The 23,089-nt window shown below is 42.5% G+C and overlaps 1 protein-coding gene across 1 annotated transcript in view; it reads left to right on the forward strand.

Annotated features, from left to right (window-relative positions):
- The first annotated feature begins 13,639 nt into the window (after positions 1-13,639).
- The window catches only part of LOC149467497 (receptor-type tyrosine-protein phosphatase H-like), a 581,796-nt gene continuing 572,346 nt past the window's right edge, over positions 13,640-23,089 (forward strand). The window contains exon 1 of the mRNA XM_089671609.1: positions 13,640-13,859. Coding sequence (XP_089527735.1) covers positions 13,806-13,859 — 54 coding nt within the window. The 5' untranslated portion in view covers positions 13,640-13,805. The remainder of the gene's footprint in view (positions 13,860-23,089) is intronic.

The following is a 23,089-nucleotide window of genomic DNA, read 5'->3' on the forward strand; positions in this document are numbered from 1 at the left end:
AAACTTCTACTACACCCGGTAGTATTCTTTTATCCCCTCCAGAGAGGAACTATGATGAAGGGGATTGAGAACTGCTGGCTATCAAATTTGCTTTGGAGGAGTGGAGGTATCTCTTGGAAGGAGCAGCACACCCCATCCTGATCTATACGGACCATAAGAACCTGGAATATCTGAAGACGGCAAAGTGTTGGAAACCCTGACAAGCCAAATGGGCACTTTTCTTTTCACAATTCATGTTTCACATAAGCTATAGGCCAGGCTCCAAGAATGTCAAACCAGACACCCTGTCTCGTATGTTTGATGATCCTAGGGATCTTCCCATTCCTGACACCGTGCTTTCAGCAGGAAATTTCTGTCTCTTACAAACAGAACTGTTTTCACAAGTTCATCAGGCATCAGTGGGGGCTCTCTCACCTCCAGGAGTAACCTTATCGGCTAGAGAGGGCTTAATGTGTTCGGGAGACAGAATTTGTGCACCGGGAAGTGTACGGCTAAAGATTTTAGGATTATGTCATGATCATCCCCTGGCAGGACACTTTGGGGTCCACAAAACTCTAGACTTAATACAACATCTGTTCTGGTGGCCTGAATGGGAGAAGGACTGCAAAGCTTATGTAAACTCTTGTTCTATGTGCATACGTAATAAGAGCAATAGGAGCAAAACATGGGGACTATTGAGGCCCTTACAAGTCCCCAACCAACCTTTGAAGATGATTTCAATGGATTTCATAATGGAATTATCCCCATCTGAAGGTTGTTCGGCCATCTTTGTTGTAGTGGACCGATTTTCGAAGGTGGCTCATTTCATTTCCATGAAAGGAGTATCCACTGCAACAGAGACGGCCCAAAGCTTCATTAAAGAAGTAGTAATGGAGTCCCGAGAAATATTGTTTCCGATCGAGGAGCACAATTCACCTCAAATTTCTGGAAAGCACTTTGTGAAAAATTAAGAATAGAACTCTCATTTTCTTCCGCCTATCACCCCCAGACTAATGGACAAACGGAAAGAACAAATCAGACATTAGAACAATATATCTGCTGCTTTACTTCATTTTCCCAAGATGACTGGGTGTCATTGTTGCCCTTGGCCGAATTTGCTTATAACAACTCAAAGCACTCAGCCACAAATAAATCTCCATTCTTCTCAAACTATGGATTCCATCCGTTATTTTTATCCAATACGTTGCCCGAATCATCGATTCCAGCAGTGCAGAATACTTTTGTGTTCCTCCAACAGAACGACAAAGTACTACAGGAGGCAATCCTGAAAGCCCAACAAGACAACAAGAAATGTTTTCATAAGAAAAGAAAGGGGGACTTGATCCTGGAGCCTGGTGAAGAGGTATGGCTGTGTACAACTAATTTAAAATTGACCTGTCCCTCAAAGAAGCTTGGTCCCAGGTTCCTGGGACTTATCATACAAGCTTACCTTGCCAGAAACACTAAGGATACATCCTGTATTCCACGTGTCACTACTCAAACCCTCAGTTCCTAACCTTTTTCCTGACCGAAATTCAAAACCACCTGAATCAGTGATCATCAATGGCGAGGAAGAATATGAGGTAGAAACGATCATTGATTGCAGAAGAAGAAGGAATCAGCTCCAATACCTAATTAAATGGAAGGGATATGGACCTGAAGATAATTCATGGGAGCCAGAATCCAATGTCCACACTGGAGACCTAATCTTGGCATTTAGACGCAAGCACCCTGAGAGAATGGCCCAGTTGGGCATCCGGAGGCTGCCCTTAAGAAGGGGGCACTGTCAGGGAAAATGAGTTTCACATCTGCGCGCCAGCGCTGGGTGCCCATTGGCCGTGCTTGTGCTCATGTGCATGCTGCTTGCCGCACCCGAGTGTGCACACGTGCATGCACTGACATGCACAGGTGGGCTATTTAAACCCCTGCTGCACTTAGAATGATTCCTTCTGATCTACTACGTTCTGTGCTTGTATCCTGACTCCTGTTATCTACCTGCTTGACCTGACTATGATTGAACCCCACCTGCACCGACCTGGCTCACCCCTTGACGGGTAGCTTGCCTGCTCCTCTGTACATGATTCGCTCGATTGATCCTGAACCGGCTTGCCTGACGCTTCTACCTCTCCTGCTTGTGACTATTCCTGGCTGCCAGCTGCCACGGTTGTCTGTATCTCTGCTATACCTTCCTGCTGCTGCACCTGCTCACCTGCATCTGCAAACAACCTGCATCCTGGTCCTCCGGGTCATCACCTGCCAGCTGTCACTGCAGACCCATCAGGCACTCGTGCCTCCCCTAGCTCAATACCTTCTGTCTACCCTGTCAGGGTTCCCAAGCGGGAGTGGTAAGAGGACGCCCCCTATCCACATCAGGCTCCCCAACCAGGTACATTACAGGGACATACAAACTGGAGGAATCTCTGAAAATCTCTTGCAATGGGCACATGAAAGGAGGCGTCCTTCAGATCTATTGATAGGAGGTAGTCACCTGGTTGAATTGCTCGTTGATTTGTGAACAGCACCTCCATCTTGAATTTTGATTTCCTGATAAAGGAGTTTTGATGGGTGAGGTCCATAACCGGCCTCCAGGCCCCGTTTCTCTTCTGGATCAAAAATAGGGGCAAAAACATGGCCAGAAATTCTTCAACCAGCACAACAGCACCCTGCGCCAGTAGAGAGTCCATGTAGGACAGCAGGATATCCCTCCTTTCTTTGGAATGTGGAAGGGCCGTAGGGGTGAACCTGAGATGAAGAGGGCTCTTGAACGCCCAGCATGCCCTAAAGATACCGTGTTGACGGCCCAGGCATCCCGGATTGAAGCCGCCCAGACAAGCCGAAAGTGGCGAAGGCATGCCAGACCTCCCGCCTGTAGCCCAGGCTATAGTCCAGTTTGTTCCCAAACAGGGAGGAACCTGCAAAGGGGATCTTGCACCATGCCTGCTTAGAGGCTGGATTAGCCAACCAGGGCCAAAGCCACAACACACACTTGGCTATAACTGCGGACAGCGTAATCCGAGCCAGCAGATGGGTGAGGTCGATCAAGGCCTCCCCCAGAAAGGCAGATGCCAACCTCGGATCCTGAATACCTGAATTCCTGGCCACCTCTTTTGGAACTCCTCTGAGGGCCGCATCCACGTTATCTGACCACACTTCCATAGCTTTAGACAAGGCCGTTAAGGCAAGCGCAGCTTCCCTGCCATAGTGTAGATTCGCTTGAGATCGGAATCGATTCTCCTTTCCAGGTTGTCCTTGAGAAACCCTTGAGAGGGAGGGTAACATGCTTGGCTAGCCTCATCAAGCTGCGTCCACCAGACGGGCTGATTCTAGATGTTTGACGTCCTCAGATTTGAACGGATAAAGCTTGGCTGCTTTATTCAGCAAGGAGGCTCTCTTATCGGCATTGCTCCACTGCTCGGTGAAAATTTCCCTGAGTTCCTCCAGGAACGGAAAGTTTGGATGATCCTTAGATGTTTAAAGAATTTCCTATGTTTAGGGGGAGACCCCACGGCTTCTTCCCACTTCAGGGCCTCTTTGACTACTTTGACTAAGGGCAAGACCAAGGCGAAATCGAAGCCCACACACGGATCCTCACTCTCCACCTCACTATCTGAAGCTCCGGCTGACAGGTGGCTAGGTTGTGAAGGCTCCAATCCCTCTTGGGGATCTTTGAAAGGGGAGCACACCCCGATTGATGGGCTGCGGGCACGACTAGTCCCAATTTATTTCAGGGACTCTTGACCAAAGCCTTTGTTGGTTGGCACTTTCTCTCTCACCGGTCGCCCATGCAAGACAGGAGTCACATAATGACGTCAGCAGGAACCTGAGAATGGCACCACCAGCAAGTTTTCCTATTGGAGCGGCCGGAGTGCCCCTTAACGCAATGCCTGGAGGACGAACGAGAGCTTCTCCTATGATGCCTGGAGCTGGAAGGAGACCTGTGGTGTCCGGATTTAGAGAGCGAATGATGGCACCGAGACCTGGACGCACTTCCGTCAGCATGTGCTGTATAGTGGTGATCAGACCTAGAAGGGCTAAGAGGGAAAAAAAAAAAAGACACAGAACGGGGGATAGTTAAAAGCAACAGAAAAGTGCCAATGGGGGATCAAGGGCTAAAGCTGTTCGTTCATACCTACTGCGCAGGGGCTGGCCACAAGGAGGCAATGACACATCCATGTAGGGTCAGCTGCGAAGGCAACCAAGCTGAAAAAAACCTGACATGCAGAATCCCAGCAGACCAGCAGGGGGAGGGGGGCAGGAGGGAGCAGGTACTGACCTTTGCAGTGGACCACAGCGCTTGGGGAAGCTGCTGCATTCAGCCCGCTGGTTTTCTCAAGAAAACAGCTATGACAGCTGTTTAAATTTGCCGCCAAAGCTCTGACGTCACCACTGCCATACTGCACATGCGCCAGCCCCCGGGACACCCGTGCATATGCGTGAGCATCGCTATCTTGCCGTTTTGCGAAGTCTAGCATGCGCAATAAACCGGAGACTGCAGCATTGTGTTCCAGGCACCCACTATCACCAGGGAAAGATAAAGGAAGAAGAAACAGGGATAAATTAGACCTGAACTTGGGCAAGGAACATTGCTTACCAACCCCGCACAGCCACAACTGCCTGCCTTGGAGACCACCTCGTCCGTTCGGGGCGCTAAATGGCCACCCACTGTTAGCAGGCTATCTGGCCCAAGTTGCCACTCGCCTGCCATTGGCAGACCTGAGCTCTTACTGGCACCGACTCCTACTCCATTTCCACCCCACTATTAGCTGGGGAACACTGGAATTGATGAGGGAACACCTGCTCCGCCACTCCCGGCACGGCATCCATCCAATACCCTGCCTTTAGCTGGGGATCCATGGAAGTGACAAGCGGCGTGTCACCTCGCATCTCCCGAAGAGGCTCGTCAGGCCTTGGACGTGGACCATCTTGTATGCGGGAACCAGGTAAGACTTGTACTAGGTCCATAGGAGGAGAACAAAAAAAGAACATGGCCTCTGGCGAGGAGCAAAGATTTATGGAAGTGGGGTCCTATTGGAGAAGAGAGGGCGGGACTAACCCATACGTATGCTGCCATGGCGTCTGTCAATTAACTGATTATTTTACAATAACAATTACATTTTTTTACAATAACAATTTTTTAACAATTCCCAGCAGGGGCAAATTGGATCATGGTTTGCTGGGTTTTTTTGCCTTCCTCTGGATCAACTGTGGGTATAGGATTGGAACTTTTTTTTTCCTATGGTTGAACTGGATAGACTTTTGTCTTTTTTCAGCCAGACTAACTATGTAACTATGTAACATATGCCTCATCCCTCTCTCTAACATAGTGACCAAGTACAAATGTTTGCATAATGTACAGCAAGTCTTTACAATATTTGTTGCTGCTGCTTTGAGATATCACACTCTAGATGTTATTTCACGAACAAAAATGTAATAATATCTCTTAGATTGCAGCCTCAGACCCAAATCAATCTGCCTATTTACTCTCCAACCACTGTGCCATATATTTTTGGCTGTTGTCTCTGAAACAAAGCACTGAACTTGGACCAGATCTGTGATGCCAGCTGATAGCAGACTTTAGCCCACTGTCAGATGAATATGGGCCACAGCAGTGCAGAAATAAATGCAATCCTGTGAACCACAAGAGAAGTATGGCCAAAAAAGCTTTGGCCATACTTCTCTTTTAACCCCTTGCTCTGTTGCAGACAAGCTTGATCTTGCAGACAAGCTTGATCTTATTTTGTTAAGAGACTAAGATCCCTTTCCTAATTAGGATCTTAAGATCCCTTTCCTAATTAAGCCTACTTCAGTTTGATGATAATCAGTCTTAGTGCTTAGAGTTGTTTTGCATGTTGTAATAGCTACCGTAATGGCTACAGCCTCTGCGGTTGAACATAACTTGATCTATAAGTCCCCTGATTGTACTAAAATATCTTTAAAGACTTGTTTCCAGAAGCTTTATTTTATTATACCCTTTGGCTTGTTTAAAAACTTTGGGTGACACCCTCCTTAGCTGTAATAATGGAGAGTATTAAGTAGTGCCTCACTTAAACATAAAATAAACAGCAATCAATGCGATACTATCTAGGAAAATAATAAGAATGGAGCTTGAGTTTTGCCAATTGCCTAGCTGTGATTAGGCAGGAGGAGTCTCAGACTCCTTGGCTTCCTTTGTGCTACAATAGTCCAAACTTTGATTCTTTGGGGGCCTCTTTCCCACTTAGGAAACCTTATGATTATATTACTTTTGGTCCTATTCAACCACTATGATACACTACCCTGATGAAGGCTCATTCTATGGGCTTATGTACACAGGGTGTTTGAAAAACTTTTCTGACTGCTGGAAACTGACTGCTAGAAAACGTAGGTTAAAAACGTCAGTTTAGCCACGTTTACCTATCGCGTTTATGTGCGTTTAGCCATGTTTATGTGCGTTTGCGTTTAGAAGCGTTTTTAAAAGATAACCTCAGGAGACCCTCTCAAATGCCCAAAATGCACTGAAAAATAGTAAATAATTAACTATTTCAGACATTTGTGAGAAGTAGAGAGAGCAGAAGCAGGGAGAGTAGTATGTTTTGAGATTACCTGCCTTTTCTGGTTGTATGCACTACAAATCCCATCATGAATATAATGCAGCATGTTTTACCATTTTTTCCTGCACGTGAAACCTGGAACTGACTGCACTGGTGTACTAGGTTCATTTGAATACATGGAAACTCTGTGCATGCATTTTTGATGAAGAAAAAAGGCACTGGACAGCATCTGGATATTGACAAGCCCAAAAACGCAAGTGCGCATAAACACATTTACACACGGTTACAAGCGTTTGGCATTTGAAACGCCGGTAAACTCTACTCCTGAATTTTGTGCTTTCAAAAAAATGCCTGTAACCTCAACTGCCTGTAAACTACTGTAAATGACTATGTGTACACGGACACAAGGGAAAACATAAAGGAGAGTTCAGGGGCTGCTGAAAGAAATGCACAACTGCTCCTAAACTTCAGTTTAGCAGCTGCAGTGTACATGAGCCCTAAGAATTGAAACACGTCAGAGTCACTACATTAATTATGCTTATATGTTTTACTTGTGGTTTATGTATAACTACAGACTATTTTATGGCTTGTTCTTATATGCATGGTGTTTTTAGTTTCAATATCTTTTTATTGTTATTTTCAAAGAAACAAAGAGCAAGATCAAATAAGGTTATACAGTAACCAACTGAGACATCAGTGCACATTTATAAGACATTTTCAAAAACAGAATGCCATACCGTAAGCAATCTATATCATCTTAATATCAGTTATACCACATACACTTGTAACTTGTAACAAAAGTTTTTGAGTAATTTCCCACAGGTTGACACATTTGGTAGCAGTGAATGTATACCGTAAAGTTTTTTTGCCATTGTACATCCAAGAGCTATTTAGGTCTCTTTCCCAGGCTATTATAGAAGGTGTTTTAACAAATAGCGTTTTATTGTTAAGGTAGTTTTAAAGCATTGAAAGCCCACCTTTACCAATAGTTTTTGATGTAAAATACCTTCCAACTATCCATGGAAGCTCATATTTAATGGGGATATTTTTCCAGGTGAAGGATGCTATTCTGAGATATGAATAGCTTTTTGAGTCAGGTAAATGGAATTCTTCCTGTAAAGAGGCAAAAGACTTCAAAAAGGAGTCTGCCATTAAGTCCGATACCTGCAGTATACCATGCTTTTCCCATTGTCCTAGATCTAGATCCTTTAGTAAAATAGCATATATAGAGATCGGTATGGATAAGTGTATACTTGGAGATGGGAGTGGTTTACCGAGGGAGACAGTGATTTCCATGCTCTCAGCGTTGCTAATATTGGTGGCGATAGGTTCTTTGGGTTATCTGTAAGGTAAGTTTAAGCTAGTAGATATGCATTCAGATTCCACCCTGAAATTTGTGTTTGTTCAAGCTCCCCCAAATAGAAGTGGGCAAATTCAGAAACCAATACTGCAATTGTGCTAGAATTGCAGCTGAATGATAATCAGAAATGATTGGCAATCCCATCCTTCCTACGGATCTCGCTTTAATCAGCTTAGTAAATGCACAACGTGCTTTACTTCACTCCCAGAGAAATCTATGAAGAATGGACTGTAAAGTATGGAAACATTTTTTGGTGGCTAGAATGGGTACAGAGCGAAATATATACAGAATTTGAGGGAGTAACTGCATCTTGAATGCCGCTAGTCTACCCGACCATGATAACATATGCTTACTTAAGGATAACAGACCCTCCTTTAATCTACTTTTTATTGGCAAGTAGTTAGCCTTAAATAATTGATCAGGGCAAGTGGTAAGTGTGCTACCTTAATAAGTGATGCCGGAATCCTTCCATAGGTAGGGAAAATTAGATTGCAATTTATCTTTATGTTGTGGAGTCACTCCTAGGTCAAGTATGTGGGATTTAGTATCGTTAACTTTATAATATGATACCATACCATATTGAAGGACTACCTGTGCCACATTACCTAAAGAAGAAAATGGGTTAGTCAACATTAATATAACATCAACTGCGAATAAACTTATAACATGTTTGCTGCCTTTGAACTGGAAACCAGTTATATCAGGGTGTTGTCTAATGCTAGAGGCCAAGGATTCAATCATAAGGTTGAAGATCAGCGGAGATAAGGGGCAGCCCTGACGAGTGCCATTAGTTATTTGAAAGGGTTTTGATAGCATACTGGAAGTATAAACCCTTGCAGATGGAAGACTATACAAAGCCAAGATTGCTGAGAGCATATGTCCCTGGAAACCAAATTTACGAAGTACTCTCTGCAAAAACAACCAATTTGCCCTATCAAATGCCTTCTCTGCATCTAACGCCACCGACAGAGAAGGCATCCAATATTTCCGTTCCAAATGAATGATGTTGATCACTCTCCTAGTGTCATCGGCTTTCTGCCTTCCCTTTGTAAAGCTAGACTGGTCCGGATGAACCAAGGTAGGAAAAACATCTATCAAACAAAGCGCCAACATTTTTGCGTAACCTTTTACATCATTATTTAGGCGGTGTTTTCGGTACATCCCCCGGAATGATGTTCCAGGATTTCAGCAATTGCAAACCTTTAGTAGGAGAGGTAATGACATGGGTGGAGCCATCTTTGGTAACAATAAGCTTCTTGGGATAGCCCCACTTGTACCCAATGTTGTGGTTTCATAAGGCTTTTGTAATTTTATTCTGACTTTTATGCAATTGCAGTGTATGCTGTGACAAATCTGTATAAAATTGAAGATCAGAGTAGGTGGTGGAGAGATGTTCTTCCCTGCACGTCAACAACATTAAACGCTCCTTTACATGAAAAAAAACGAATGCGAAGTAGTACATCCCTGGGCACGTGCTCTGGAATATATGATGGCTTTGGAATACGGTGGATCTTGTCTATCATTAGTTCCAAAGGAGACAGGTGGGGGATTAGGGACGAAAGCATGGTAGTGACAAAAGAGTGGAGTGCTGCAGGTTGTACTGTTTCTGAAATCTCTGATTTTAACATTATTCCACCTGGACCTGTCTTCTAAGTCAGCAAGCTTCACCTTTAACCAAACCTGTTCCTCTTTGTTAGTATCATGTGCATCTATTAGCTCGTTAATTGTGGCGGCGTATTCTCCCATCTTTGTTTCAATATGATTTACTCTGTCTCCTACAGCAGTAAGCTCATTGTTAAATTTACACATACACGCCATCATATCAGTATGAATGGTGCTTCTGAGAGAGATTAACATATCTTTTAGAGTAGTGTCTAAAATTGGTTGGTTTGAGGTGGGGAATGTTGTAATGGACTATGATAATTCTCTAGTGACCTCCTGTGAATCAGGGTTTGAGCTAACCTCACATTGCTGCAGATTTGAATTGTCCATCCTGAGTCTGGACTTTTCAGGGCTTCTGATTGATGGAGTGGAGGTCTGTGATGCTGCAGCTGAACCTGGGTTATTCCTGTGGAATCCATTCTGATCCCTGTATGGGGAACGAGGAGCTGCTGGAGAGGAGGGATGTGAGCCGGCGCCATCTTGGCCACGCTGCTGCTGAGGCTGGGAGAAGTATGCCATGAGTTTTTGGGGTCTGTGACCCTCTTTTCTTTTCCTGGGCATGTGGCTGGGAATTAGGGGAGTCAGATCGCCAGGTTGGGGTGAGAAAAAAAAGCCCCTGTAAGCTGCGGGCTGCTATTTTTCTCTGCCGGGTGCCGGAGTTCCGGTGTTAAGCCCCCATCTTGGCTGAGGTCAAGCTACGCCCCCCATGCATGGTGTTTTTAATCAGTAACAATAGAAATTCTCATTTTTATTTTTGCCTAGTTTTTTTGTGTGGTGCTCTTAAAATCCCCAAAAATGTTTTTGCTTGTTTCTTATCTAAACTTCATTTTGAATATAACCATATGGTGTGGCTCTTCAATCTTTGGATCAGAATGTTACGCTTCTCCACAAGGCTGCTCTTCTTTGGTTCTCACATGAAGTGGACACTTTTCCCTGATAGCAGTCCTTTTATTCTTAAAGAACAATCCTAGGCAACCAGCAAAATTAATCAGAGAGTTACTGATAGTAATTAGCAAACACTGCAAAATTTACCATAATCTACCGTAAGTACTGTGTACTCCACTGCCAGCAAGAATTCAGATGGCATTTCAGAGGATCACTGTCGGAGTACTTTCGGTAGCATATACACCAATAACATACACCAATAACATTAGAGACACATATACTTGTGTTCACTCAGCTTTTTTTCAGTGTAATTTTGTTATGTATTATATTGAGTAGATACATTAACATAAATGTATTTGCTTCACTAAATTAACAAAGAGAGATGTCTCATTTAGTATTCAAGGAAGGAGAACAAAGTAAATTGAGTGATTTTACTTTTATTGTCAGTTTTTTTTAGAATAGTTTAGTATCAAGAGTAAGGAAGATGAATGACTGTGTACATAATAAAACTTGGAGAACAGGTAGGCTGCAATTAATATATATATATAGGGGCCTTCAATTAGTAAAAGATCGACATCACTCAAGCCAGCACTGGGAATAAACTTCCAGTGTATTTCTTTTTGAAACTCCTATGAGTACGGTAGGTCCCCTTGGCAGTGTGCTTCCTGTCACTCACCAAAGGGCTGTAACAATGTAATTTTCTGTGGTTTCCCCAGTTTGCTCATTCTACAATAAATCTATTCTGGGAGTATGACATTTGGCTTTGTATCATGGCACAGTAGTAGATTAGAAGTGTTCTTCACCTACCCATTTGTCCCCAAGATATATTCTTCACAATCAAAGTATGCTTATTAGTAAAGGCTCATGTTCATGGGTGTTTGAATTTCTCCTCTGAACACGTTTTACTCCTGGCAGGAAAAGGCAGCTTAATGCCCCCTTAGTTCCTCTGGTTGAAGGGATTATTATGGGATGATGCCTGCAGCTACAGGCATCATCCCAGTAATTTTCTTTTCAACCAGTGATTCCCTAAAATGTAAAAGTCAGCCTAGATTCTAATTAGCCACTGGATTGTTATTACAGATGTTGGGAGGGGCTGCCCCCCGCCGCCTTAAGAGGCTCTATTGGGCTCTCCCGTCCCACTGGTGGTTGCACCGGCTTACCATAGCGGCGTTCACCTGATCGTCTCTGATCACTTGTATTTTCAGGTACTTATATAGCGCTGTCCATTTACGCAGCGTTTTACATATATATTGTACATTCACATCAGTCCCTAACCCTCAAGGGACGTATAATCTAGGGTCCCTAACTTACATTCATGCATACATATACTAAGGCCAATTTAGACATGATCCAATTAACCTACCAGCATTTCTTTGGAGAGTGGGAGGACTTGGAAGGAAACCCACGTAGACACAGGGAGAACATGCAAACTCTAGGCAGGTGGTGCCATGGTTTGTATAGTATTAGAAACCGGAAGCGACCTGTATATGTAATTTCCGGTTTCAATATTTTGTTTACAAGCTATTGCTAGCTTATACAAGCATTGGATCAAACCTATCTTGGTCTGATCTGATGATGTTAAAGTCAGAGGAGACATCTGGGGTCTAATAGACCCCAGATGTCTCAGTAAAGAGGACCTATCACTGATGATTGTTGTCACAAGAGATGTTTACAAGATTTTTTGGCCATATTTCTCCTGTGGTTCACAGGAGTGCACCTATTTCTGCACTCCTGTGACCCAGAATTAGCTGTTAGTGGGCTAAAGTCTGTTGTGAGCTGATGTCACAGATGCACTTCGGTCTCTGAGAGCAGCCCAACAATAATGTTGAGTTTCCTGACAGGTAGCTGGCTCAGCTTCTCGGCACGCTTTTGAGGGCCTGAGCCAGCAGTGGCAGGAGTGACAGGTATGTAAGAAGCTGTGGCTTCTCAGCCTGTACAAAAAAGTGACAGCTGTTGTTTTTCGTTACTGTTCACAATTACCTGCAGTGATCATGCTAGATGCAATTTGTAGCCTAATGCAAGCACATTAAAAGGATACGTTCACCTCTTGCATCATGTTACACCCATAATCAGGATGTAACGTGTTACAAATGCACCGCCCCCACAACACCCATGAGCCCCCGTTTCCCCGTTGTGACAACTAGTGGGGTATCTCAACCCCGCTAGCTTTTACAGGCTTACAAAAAGTAGCAGCCCACTCACTGCATCATTCATTCACAGTGTGCTGTGAATGGGAAAACTACAAGTCCTGACAGCCTTTGTGGCTGTTGACTTGTAGTTCTCAATGAACTACTAGAGAGCTGTTGATCACTCTCTAGGTAGTCAATTGAGCTTCCCCTAAGGGTTCTTTCACACGGGCGTTCCGTTTTTTTTCTTTAGTTCAGTCACATTTTCGCAAAGAAAAAATGGATGAGTTTACATCCGTTTTTTCATCCATTTACATCCGTTTTTAGTCATCAGCTGTCAGCAGGGTTCCCCACTTCAAAAAAACAGATGTTAACAGATGCGGACACTAATGGATGTAAAAAGATGTTCTTCCGTTTACATCCCCAAGTCCATAGAAATACATGGGTGTCCGTTTTGCATCAGTAAACGTACAGATGAAAAATGGACATACAGAACGCCCGTGTGAAAGAGGCCTTAGAGTGTATTGCCTGCCCGTATTGGAGGTACGGACAGACAACTACACAAACAACTGATTGTGGGTGCAACTCTTTACAGGTCACTAAGAAAAATAAATAAATGCATAAATATTTCTTTACCTGCAAAAATTATGTGCATTTATTTTTTTTTTTTCGTAGAAGTGAACTTACCATTTAATTCACAAAATGCTTCTTGGTAAGGTGTGAGGTAATGCACCACATAAAGTGGCCATTTAATCATGCTGTGAATAGCTGTCTTTAGTTATGAAGAGAAAAAAACAAAAGAAAACAAAAGAAAATAGCATACAGGTACTCAGATTTAGGCACCTTGATTTTCACCCATTTTATCAGCAGATTTCATTTCAGCAAGGTGAATACAATATATATGAATCAGCGTTGTTTGTTCTTCACACTGTTGATAACACAGTCCCATGTAACTTCCTACTGTGTGAGGGAGGTGGCCTGTAAAAACAGAAGAATAAGAGGTTAAAGTCCTGCCTTGGAGAGGAGGGAATTGTCTAACGGCTTCTACTATTGAATTATGCCTCTCACTTCCCTGTTGCTGTATCTGTAAAGTTCAAAGATCTGACAAGTTTCAACTTCAGTTTGTGCAACTATGCCTGAGTGACAGGTTCAGCAAAAGCCTGAGAGGTTGTCTGGGAAGCAGAATCTGAGCAGAACAGGTGTAGCTAGTCCTACATAAAGCCTCACAGGTGCTCTTCACTGACTAGTCTCCTTTACGTTCCAATGGCGTTTGACTGCATCATCTCTGTGCGAATCAAGCCAAACTTTCTATTACTGGTAAGAAGCATTTTAAATGTTCTCTGTTGATTGAAGCGCAGATCTCCAGCTGTGATAGTAGATAACTACCCAGATCTGAGTTACAGTCATTTGTTGTAACTGACGTATAACGTAACTGATGTTTAACTACCTGCTGTGTAGTATTTAACATCTGAGCAAGAATAATTAATGTTCTGCTTTTCTCACTTAAGAAAGATAAATGTCATTAATCTGTTTTATATTTCTTTTATATTATACTTTTTTTCTGTGTCTAGTGGTTCCTGTGTTTCGTATACGTTTATTTTTTTGCATTTAATGTTTTTTTTTTCACCCAGAACATCCTATGTATAAGTCACATAGATAGGAGTAGAAGAAAATATCAGCCATAGTGACATGATTTCAGATTTGTCTTCTATTCTAAGGTAGCCCATATGTCGATCATTTTTTTTTTTTTTTTTTTTTTCATTCAATCAGCGGGTTGAATGAAAAAAAAAAATCTGATTCCCCCCCCATCCACATTAATCTATTGTATGCTGCCGTTGGAGAGCCTTCCCAACCATCAGAATACAGTAATTAGTATTGCAGGCTATAGCCGGTGGCACTGATTGACTTGTGTACAACCAGCCTGCCCATACATGGATCAAAATTCAGCCAGTCCCTGCTGAATCCATTGAATTTTGATCCATGTATGGCCAGCTTAAGGCTACATTCACACAGTCGTAAACATTTTACTGACACAAAAGTTCTTGCGTAAATTATGCTTTAGATCTGTTTTTTACAGTAATAAAATTGTCCTGTTTTGTGTCTTTTTTTTTTTTTTTTTTTAAATACCAGAATGCACATGCATGTCCCTTGACTCGATTTTGTGTTGCAGATTTGAATGCAGCACATGTTTACCTGTGTGAATGTCTCCATTGAAAACAATGCAGCTGCATTCAGATCTATGAATATAAAAACGCTTGTAAATTTTTTTTTTTACAGCCGTGTGAACATAGCATAAAAATGACAGCAGCAATGTGATGGTTATGGGGACCAGCAGCCTCTTCAGAACACAATGTATTGCCTCAGGAAGAAATGGGTTTCAGTTGTAATCCAGATCTTTAATGTCATTTCAGAAACCTGTGGGCAAGGCCCTGCTGATCAGTTAGTTAAATATTAAGATGTTACTTTGTTAAACACTTGATTGTGGAAGGACATTTTCTTCTTTTATTGCTGCTTAAAAGCTATATTTATCTGAGGCACAGAAACACAAATACACACCCTTTCATCGCATGTTTGCAGTGTGCTGGAGGTGGTTGCTTTTCACTAAAGGTTAGGTTTTGGCTAAAAATATACCCTTTATTCAGTTTTCCTATCAATGCTTCATCTGTTTTGAAAGTAGGTGTGTTGACTTGAAAGGACCCTTCACACTTGCCAGGTCCATTGTGGTGTGGTACTGAATTTATATGTTGGGTTATAGAAGATAATTCATTTAGAATGGCCTGCCAAAGCACAGCTGTGGAACAAAAATTAGATTTTCACTTTTGGTGTATGTGTTCTGGTGTGCTGTGGTGTGGCTTTGTTGACACCTACTGTACTTGTGCATTGGTGTACCATTCTGAATTAATAGCACCACAATGCACTGCACAGAGTGCCATGCATTCTTATGTGTTGCGGTAAAATGAACGCTTTTACCTCACTTTACTGCATAGGTGTGAAACTTGCCTTAAACTTCAACTGAACTAGCCTGGATTAGGCTGTTGTGAGTTACAGTATAACTAAAAAGCTCTTAAAGGGTAACTCCTCTTGGTAACTTTGTGAAAAAACAAATGAGCAAATAAATTAATATAGCATATACAATTACGACTGAAGTCACATTGTAATTGAATGTTATTAAAATTTACCTTTCTTTTTCAAGCTGAAATCCTGTAATTTTCTGTAAAATGCAATATGGCTACCTGAAGGTCTTCTGTACACAGATGGTGTACAGAACTCCCCCTGAAAATTTAAATTCCTGCTTGAGTGATTGGCTTACTGATATTCCCAGAAGTCTGCACTAAGATACAAGTCAAATTTTTGGCATCCCCTGCAACAAAATGTAATTTATGGTGAGACACTCCCAAAGGCAAATCACGTCTAATGGGATGCAGACCTTGCCAATTTTCTCAGTGGATCCCTGCGGGTGCAATAGCTGATTGATAATTATGAAACCACTCCCATACATATTTCTCTGAGCCAATGGACACAGACAAGCTATTTTTTTCAGAATAACAAAAGATAGGAATCTGCAACAAAGTTTGTTAAAATCTCTACAATGTAAATAGATCACCCAGAGGGGAGTGCTTTATTTTCTTAACAAAAATGGAGTTACTCTTTAGAGCTGGTTGTTGAATACTTAATGAACAGTATACTTTAACTGATCACTCTCCTTCCCCAGCACCCCCAAAGTATTATATTCAGCTGCCTTCCATCATGCCAGATTATCACTGTGCGACCTGATTGGAAATGCACAACTGCTGCTGCAAGTCCTCCTGGCCGGCATCGACTTCTCTGCATGCACAGACATTTTTCATTCTTATGGGGAGGTTGTCTGCTAAGAATCCCAACAGTGGATGGCTTGGAATTATAGGAATTGTTCCTTTCATACCTTTCAGTGGGCTGCATTGCTAAGATCGACCAGGGACAAGGATCGGTGAATATAATTAAAGCTGGTAAAAGATGTATTTTCCATTTTTTTTGATCAGCCAGTTGCCTGATCAGAAAAAAATTAACAGATGCCCCCATCCAAATCTGCATTCCTGCTGCACTATTGTATTCAGACAGTGGGCCTCCTCTGCTGTCAGAATACACTGATCATCACTGCAGCTGATTAACTACAAGCGCTGATCAAATGAAAATATACTAATAGTCCCGTTCAAGAAAAGTTGATCATTAGATCGACTCCTCTCAAATGTGAACAGCCATAGATGGACCAAAACTAGGCTGGTCCCTTCTGCACCTGCCAAATTTTGATCCACCTATGGCCAGCTTAAAATTTTGGGGAGGTGCTGGGTGAGAAGGGGACAGTTAAATGTTTTAACTGTAATAAAGTTAAAGTTATCCTTTAAAGTGGAACCAAATGTGGGGACGCAGGAGCTCCTTCCAGGACTATTTGCAGCATTCTTGCATATTTTGGTAGACTTAATTCTCTGTTTGCCCTACCCCTACATTGACAGCTCTGTGTTCTTCCTCACCACTCTGTTGCCAACACTACCATCTTTTATTCCACTTTTTCCTCATCTGGTAATTTCTCTCTTTAGCCATTGGGGAGCCCTGATGATGTACTATAACTCCAGTGTGCATGTTTCTATTAAACTGGATCAAACTAGAAAACAAAGAATAAAACCAGAGACATAGGAAAAAAATAACAACAGAGTAAATAAAATATTTTCTTCAAATGAAGGTGAAAACATATGCATATTGTCACGATCTCAGCGTCAGACCCCAGACCTTCTCATCAAACTCGTGACCACTAGCAAATCTAAAACCGCAATGTGACGTGCATAACAATGCCACACCCAGCTGCACCCTGCAAAGCGATTTTCCACTTAATGGACCACAATCGATGTACCGGCAGCCTGGGCGATTGTTACTGGGTCAGGTTAATTACGCAATTAACCCTTCACACTGCCACCACCTCCTTTTTGTACAGAGAAAGAGGAAGCTCGGCGTTATCAGCTATAACACTATTATGATTGAAATAATTGACTGCATAACATGGTCATAACACAGGCCTTTTATACAGAGGGTTAAACAAACAGTAGCGTTCTCTTTAGAGGCAGGGATTCGTAAATTGCAATACAGAGCTATAGAAACAGTTCAACACTTTCAGAAAGAAAGATTTATTACTAAAAGGTCAAACGGGTGCAATAAAAAATTTACAGAAAAAAGATGTAACTAAGATATATATATATATATATAAATATACAAAGAACCATAGCACAGCAAAGTGATATCAGAGAGAGGTGAAAAGGTTAAGGTACTTGCCAAAGTCCTGGGTTAGCAGATCCAAGTTTCAGAGCAAGAGGGCACGTGTCTCCCCAGGTGGTATTGATGTTAAAAATGGGAGACGTCTTCAACTTCTTCTCTTAGGCCTGACAGCCCAATTTTTAGTTCCCCAGCAGGGGGTGTCTCTGACGCCACGGACCAATACCCCGTGTAGGCATGGAGGTCTGGGTGTCGACCTAAACTAGAGCCAAAATCTCGTGTAGTTCATATTTGGGCTCATAACTTTTCCTATGCACAAGTGACATTCCACCCTCGGGTAGATTATGCAGACAAGTCTGAGGATTGATTAGATCTGAATTATGAAAGTGTACACTGAACGGTTCGCGAGATCTATTTTTCGGCTTTCCTGTGTGTCCAAGACAAGGCAAGTGACCCCTCAAACTGTTCGCCTGCTCATCGTCCATCTGACGATATGTCCTGTTTTTATGTAAGTCCCTCATATTCCAAGATATGAGGCATGGGGGGAAAAATGGATTTTAACAAAAGGTTATCTGGTTGTGCTTCCTTGGAATGTTCTTTGAACTCAGGGGAAAGCTTGCCTTATCTTATACGAGGTGTTATATGGTACACCTCACCCAGACAGCCAGGCACCTAGCTCAGAGATGTTTTAAGGCTCTGGGGTTCCCTGCTGCCTTGGCCTGCCAGTGACCCACAACCAGCACACACACACTGGCCAAATGTCTCCTCTCAGAGGGGGAAGGAGTGAGGGGAGAAAAATGGATACTCAACAAAATGGCGGACTGCGTCCGTCTCTGTTGCGCACGTTTGCGACACATATGTGACTAGCATTACATAAATGACAATAAGTAGTTTCTGTAAGGGACCGCCTGGCGGTACCACTAGCACTCCACTGATTAGGCGTTCCCAGAGCACGGAATCTAAGCCCCAGAGTACTTGTTCACCAGAGCCCCTGATGGTGGGGATGGACTTGGAGTACCCTGAGACCAGGTCGTGGGTCCTGAGTATACCTGTCAGTGGTAGGGGTATTCACCAGGGGCTCCCACAGGGAAGAGCCTGATGTGAGGAGGTCGGGAGACCCGGTGGGATGGATGGATGAGCAGATGCAAAGTCAGACAAGCCGGGTCGGTAACAGTGGGGTCGGTGCGGTACAAAGCAGCGGGCAGAGAATAGTCGGGTCACACGCCAGGTCAGCAACAGGAGGTCAGATCTAATAAGGGGCATCCAGGAGAGAGGTCAGGCAAGCCAGGGGTCAGGGTGGGAGAATACAGCAAGGTCAGGTCCAATCCGGGTCAGCAACTTACAGAAAACAGGATCACAGGTACAGGTATGCAGAAGAGACCAGAAGGCACTGAATGACAGCTCAGGGCCGTTTAAATATCGCACCCTGCGCTGTCATTGGTGCCTGGCGCGCGACCGCGGTTCCTACTGCGCATGCGCGAACCTGAATGCCGTGGTCGGCCAGGAACTGGTGCCCGCGTCCCTGCACAGAGCGGCGCACTGCGCCTGCGCCGGGACCAGCGCCGCGGGGATCCCTGACAGTTTCCTTCTCCCATGGCATTAGCATCCATTGTTATGTAAACACTGTATTGGATACACTGGAACTTTCAATAGGTTATAACAATCGGGCTAATGGCACCATCAACAAAGATTGGCTATTTTCTTTAAAAGGCATGAAGGACATTTGTTGTGAGCATTTTTGCTTCATAAGATTATTGTATAATCATGTTAGGTAGGTGATATTGTGGATTTGACTGAAATTGGTATCAAACTGAAAGACAAAATGTAATATATTGAGTATTACTAGTTCTTAGATGTGGTGGCTACATACTTTCTTTTTTAGGCTTTTGTTCCTTTATTTTCACCTGTTGGTCAGGCCAGTAAGTCTGGTATCTTTCAACTTCCTTTACCAGAATAAACACTAAGTTCACCTTTTAAAGAAAATAGCCAATGCAGTCAAGTTTAGCTTTTTCCATATCTGTGGGCCATTTGCATGCCCCTGGAAGCCTGGCCAAAAATTCCTAGTAACCATAACCTGCCCTTTTTGCTAGGATATAAAAAATGTTAGTTTTTGCTCCTCTATTGGTGGGAGTGAGCTTTCAATGGTTTTCACATCCTGGCAACACGGCAGCGTGTGGGTATTGCTAACTGGGAGTTTTTCAGCCAGGCTTTCAGAGGGCCCCAAATGGCCTACAAGCATGACAATAACATTAATTAACATTTTACAAAGCTGCACAGATTTTTTAATATCTACTGAAGTCCATGTACTCGGTGCCAGATTTATAAAGGGGCAACTGCCCTGGGCCCCCTAAAAGAAGGGGTCCCCCTCTATACAAAAATAATAAAAAAAAACTGTATAAAAATTATAATAAATGATGAAAAAAATTAAATATGTAATATTAAAAATTACTTTCTTGCATTAAATGTATCTTGGGAAGTAATATTTTGGGGGCCATCATCTGTAAAAGTATTTACTCTGGAATGGTATAGTGCAGTGGTGGGCAACCTTTTTTTTCAACTGAGCCAAATCTCGCCAAAACCATGATTGAAATTTATTTTGAGAGCCACATTTTTAAAACTGAAAATACATCTCCCATATAGTAATTCATCCCCCATAGTAATTCATCCCCCATATAGTAATTCACCCCCCATAGTGTAATTCATCCCCCATAGTAATTCATCCCCCATCGTAATTCATCCCCCATAGTAATTCATCCCCCATATAGTAATTCATCCTCCATATAGTAATTCATCCCCCATAGTAATTCATCCCCCATATAGTAATTCATCCCCCATAGTAATTCATCACCCATATAGTAATTCATCCCCCATAGTAATTCATCCCCCATAGCAATTCATCCCTCGTATAGTATTTCATCCCCCGTATAGTATTTCATCCCTCGTATAGTATTTCATCCCTCATATAGTATTTCATCCCTCATATAGTATTTCATCCCCCATATAGTAATTCATCCCTCATAAAGTAATTCATCCCCCCATATAGTATTTCATCCCCCCATATAGTATTTCATCCCTCATATAGTAATTCATCCCTCATATAGTATTTCATCCCTCATATAGTATTTCATCCCCCCATATAGTAATTCATCCCTCATAAAGTAATTCATCCCTCATATAGTATTTCATCCCCCACAGTACTATTCCCCCCCCCGCCTTCTAGTAAGCCAAGTCCCCCGTGTCAATTCACTTACCTTTTGCGTTCCTCTCGCTGTCTTCCCGCGCCGTTCGGGTCTTCAGGGCGGACTGTGAGAGGAGCCTAGCTCCCCTCCCCTCACGTTCGGCACGCTGCCCCGCCTACACACATCCTGACAGCCACATCCGCGGGCCGGATTAAAAGATCCGCGCGGACGTTTGGGGCTGCCAACCGAGAGGAGGCAGGGGAGCGGCCGACCGAGAGGAGGGAGGGGAGCGGCCGACCGAGAGGAGGGAGGGGAGCAGGCGCCCGGCACACAGAAGAGCCGCATTAGAGTGGGTAAAGAGCCGCATGTGGCTCGCGAGCCGCGGCTTGCCGACCACTGGTATAGTGTATTGTTTTTAAAAATGAATTTTGGTGGCTTATGCAAACCACGCATAGAGCGCTTATGCTCTTAAGGAAGGAGGCTTATGACTGCATATATGTGTGTGCGTGTGCATGAGCTCAGAATGACGTTGTCTCATACATTTTGAAGAGGAGAGGAAATACCCTAAGACAAGAAGTGTGTTACTGGTCATTCACCTAGTGAAAATAAAGGAAAACAAAAACTAAAAACAAATGCAGCCACCATATTTAAGGATCGGTAAGCTACAATATATAACACTTTGTTTTGGAGTTTAATACTGCTTTAATAATGGTTTCTTTTTGTAATGGGCCCTTTTCCTTTATGAGCTGGAACATTTCATACAAATGTAAAATAGACTTCAGTGCAGTTCAATCTGCATTTCTTCCTTTTCTTTCTTTTTGCAATAACATTACCAATAAACTTGTAAAATTTTTCTTACCTGGATCTTTCTCTTAAAACCTGTGCACATATTTTGATTGGGACAGAATCGCAAGGATAGAACTGACTTATTGATCATAGAGAAACAATCAAGGCATGGACATATAGAAGAACTCCATCTGACAAGTGCAATTTAATATACTGCCATTCTGCAACCTGCAATTATGAAAGTTTTTGTTTTGTAACTAAATAGCCTTTACTGAACATTTTTTGGTGTGTTGAGTATTAGAGGAGAAAAAAAGTGCTAATCTGAAAAAAAAAATATAATACAGTGCAACACTAAAAAGTCAATATCCACCCTTTAAAATAATCCCAAACAGTGTCACTTTCAAAAGCAATCCTATAATAATAAATAAGTAACAAGTATAAGCATCCAAGAGTGTTCAAACTTCAAATCCATGTAAATATCCAAAGACTGCAATCATAATTTTCCATTACTTCACTTCAAGTTTTTTTAAATATCCAAAAGAGTGTCACTTTTAAAAAAAACATATAATATCCAACTAAAATGTGCTTCTCAAATATATCTTCAATTCATGCAGCTCTACCCAAAACTGGCCAAATTTTAATTGCATATTATGATTTTTTTTATTTTTTTTTATTTTTTTTACAGTGACTCTATTTTGGATATTTATAAGGTTTCAGTTTTTGGTGGAATCATGGAGAATCAAATTTAACATCTTTGTATATTTACACAGATTTGGAAATTTTTCGACACTTAGGCTCCATGCACACGAGCCTACCCTGACCGCTGGCCACTGGAAAACGCAAATCGCAGTAACATGCGGTGACTGTGGTACCGCAATTTTGCTGCGGTTTTGCATTTTCCCACGGTCGGTAGTCAAAACGTTCCCTTCCTGAATACGATTCTTCCACATTCAGGAGAGGAAGGTTTAACCTCACCTAAACGTGGCAGCTCCTAAACTCTGCTAAAAGCCTATGTGTACATGGACACAGGATTTTATGGAGTTGTTTAGGAGGTTTGGCAAAAAAGGAGCTGCTCGTATACATGAAGCCTTATACTTGTATACATTGTTTATTATTAATAGATTTTGGTTTCAAGTTATTTTTGCAGCGCAGGAGTAAAAATAGAGTAATGTTTTACCAAAAAAGTGCCACTTTTGGCTTACTTATTAAAGCACACAAAGGGGATGATTTACTAAGGGGAGAGAATAGAGACTGCTCACTTTACAAAGTAAATGTTTACTGAGCTTAGTAAATGTATTCACTTTGAAAATTCATACCTAACCATGTACCAAGGGAAATAAA

This window comes from Staurois parvus, unplaced genomic scaffold (assembly GCF_062004578.1).
Source record: "Staurois parvus isolate SC_StPar_1 unplaced genomic scaffold, SC_StPar_1.0 ptg000108l, whole genome shotgun sequence".
Lineage (NCBI taxonomy): Eukaryota > Metazoa > Chordata > Amphibia > Anura > Ranidae > Staurois > Staurois parvus.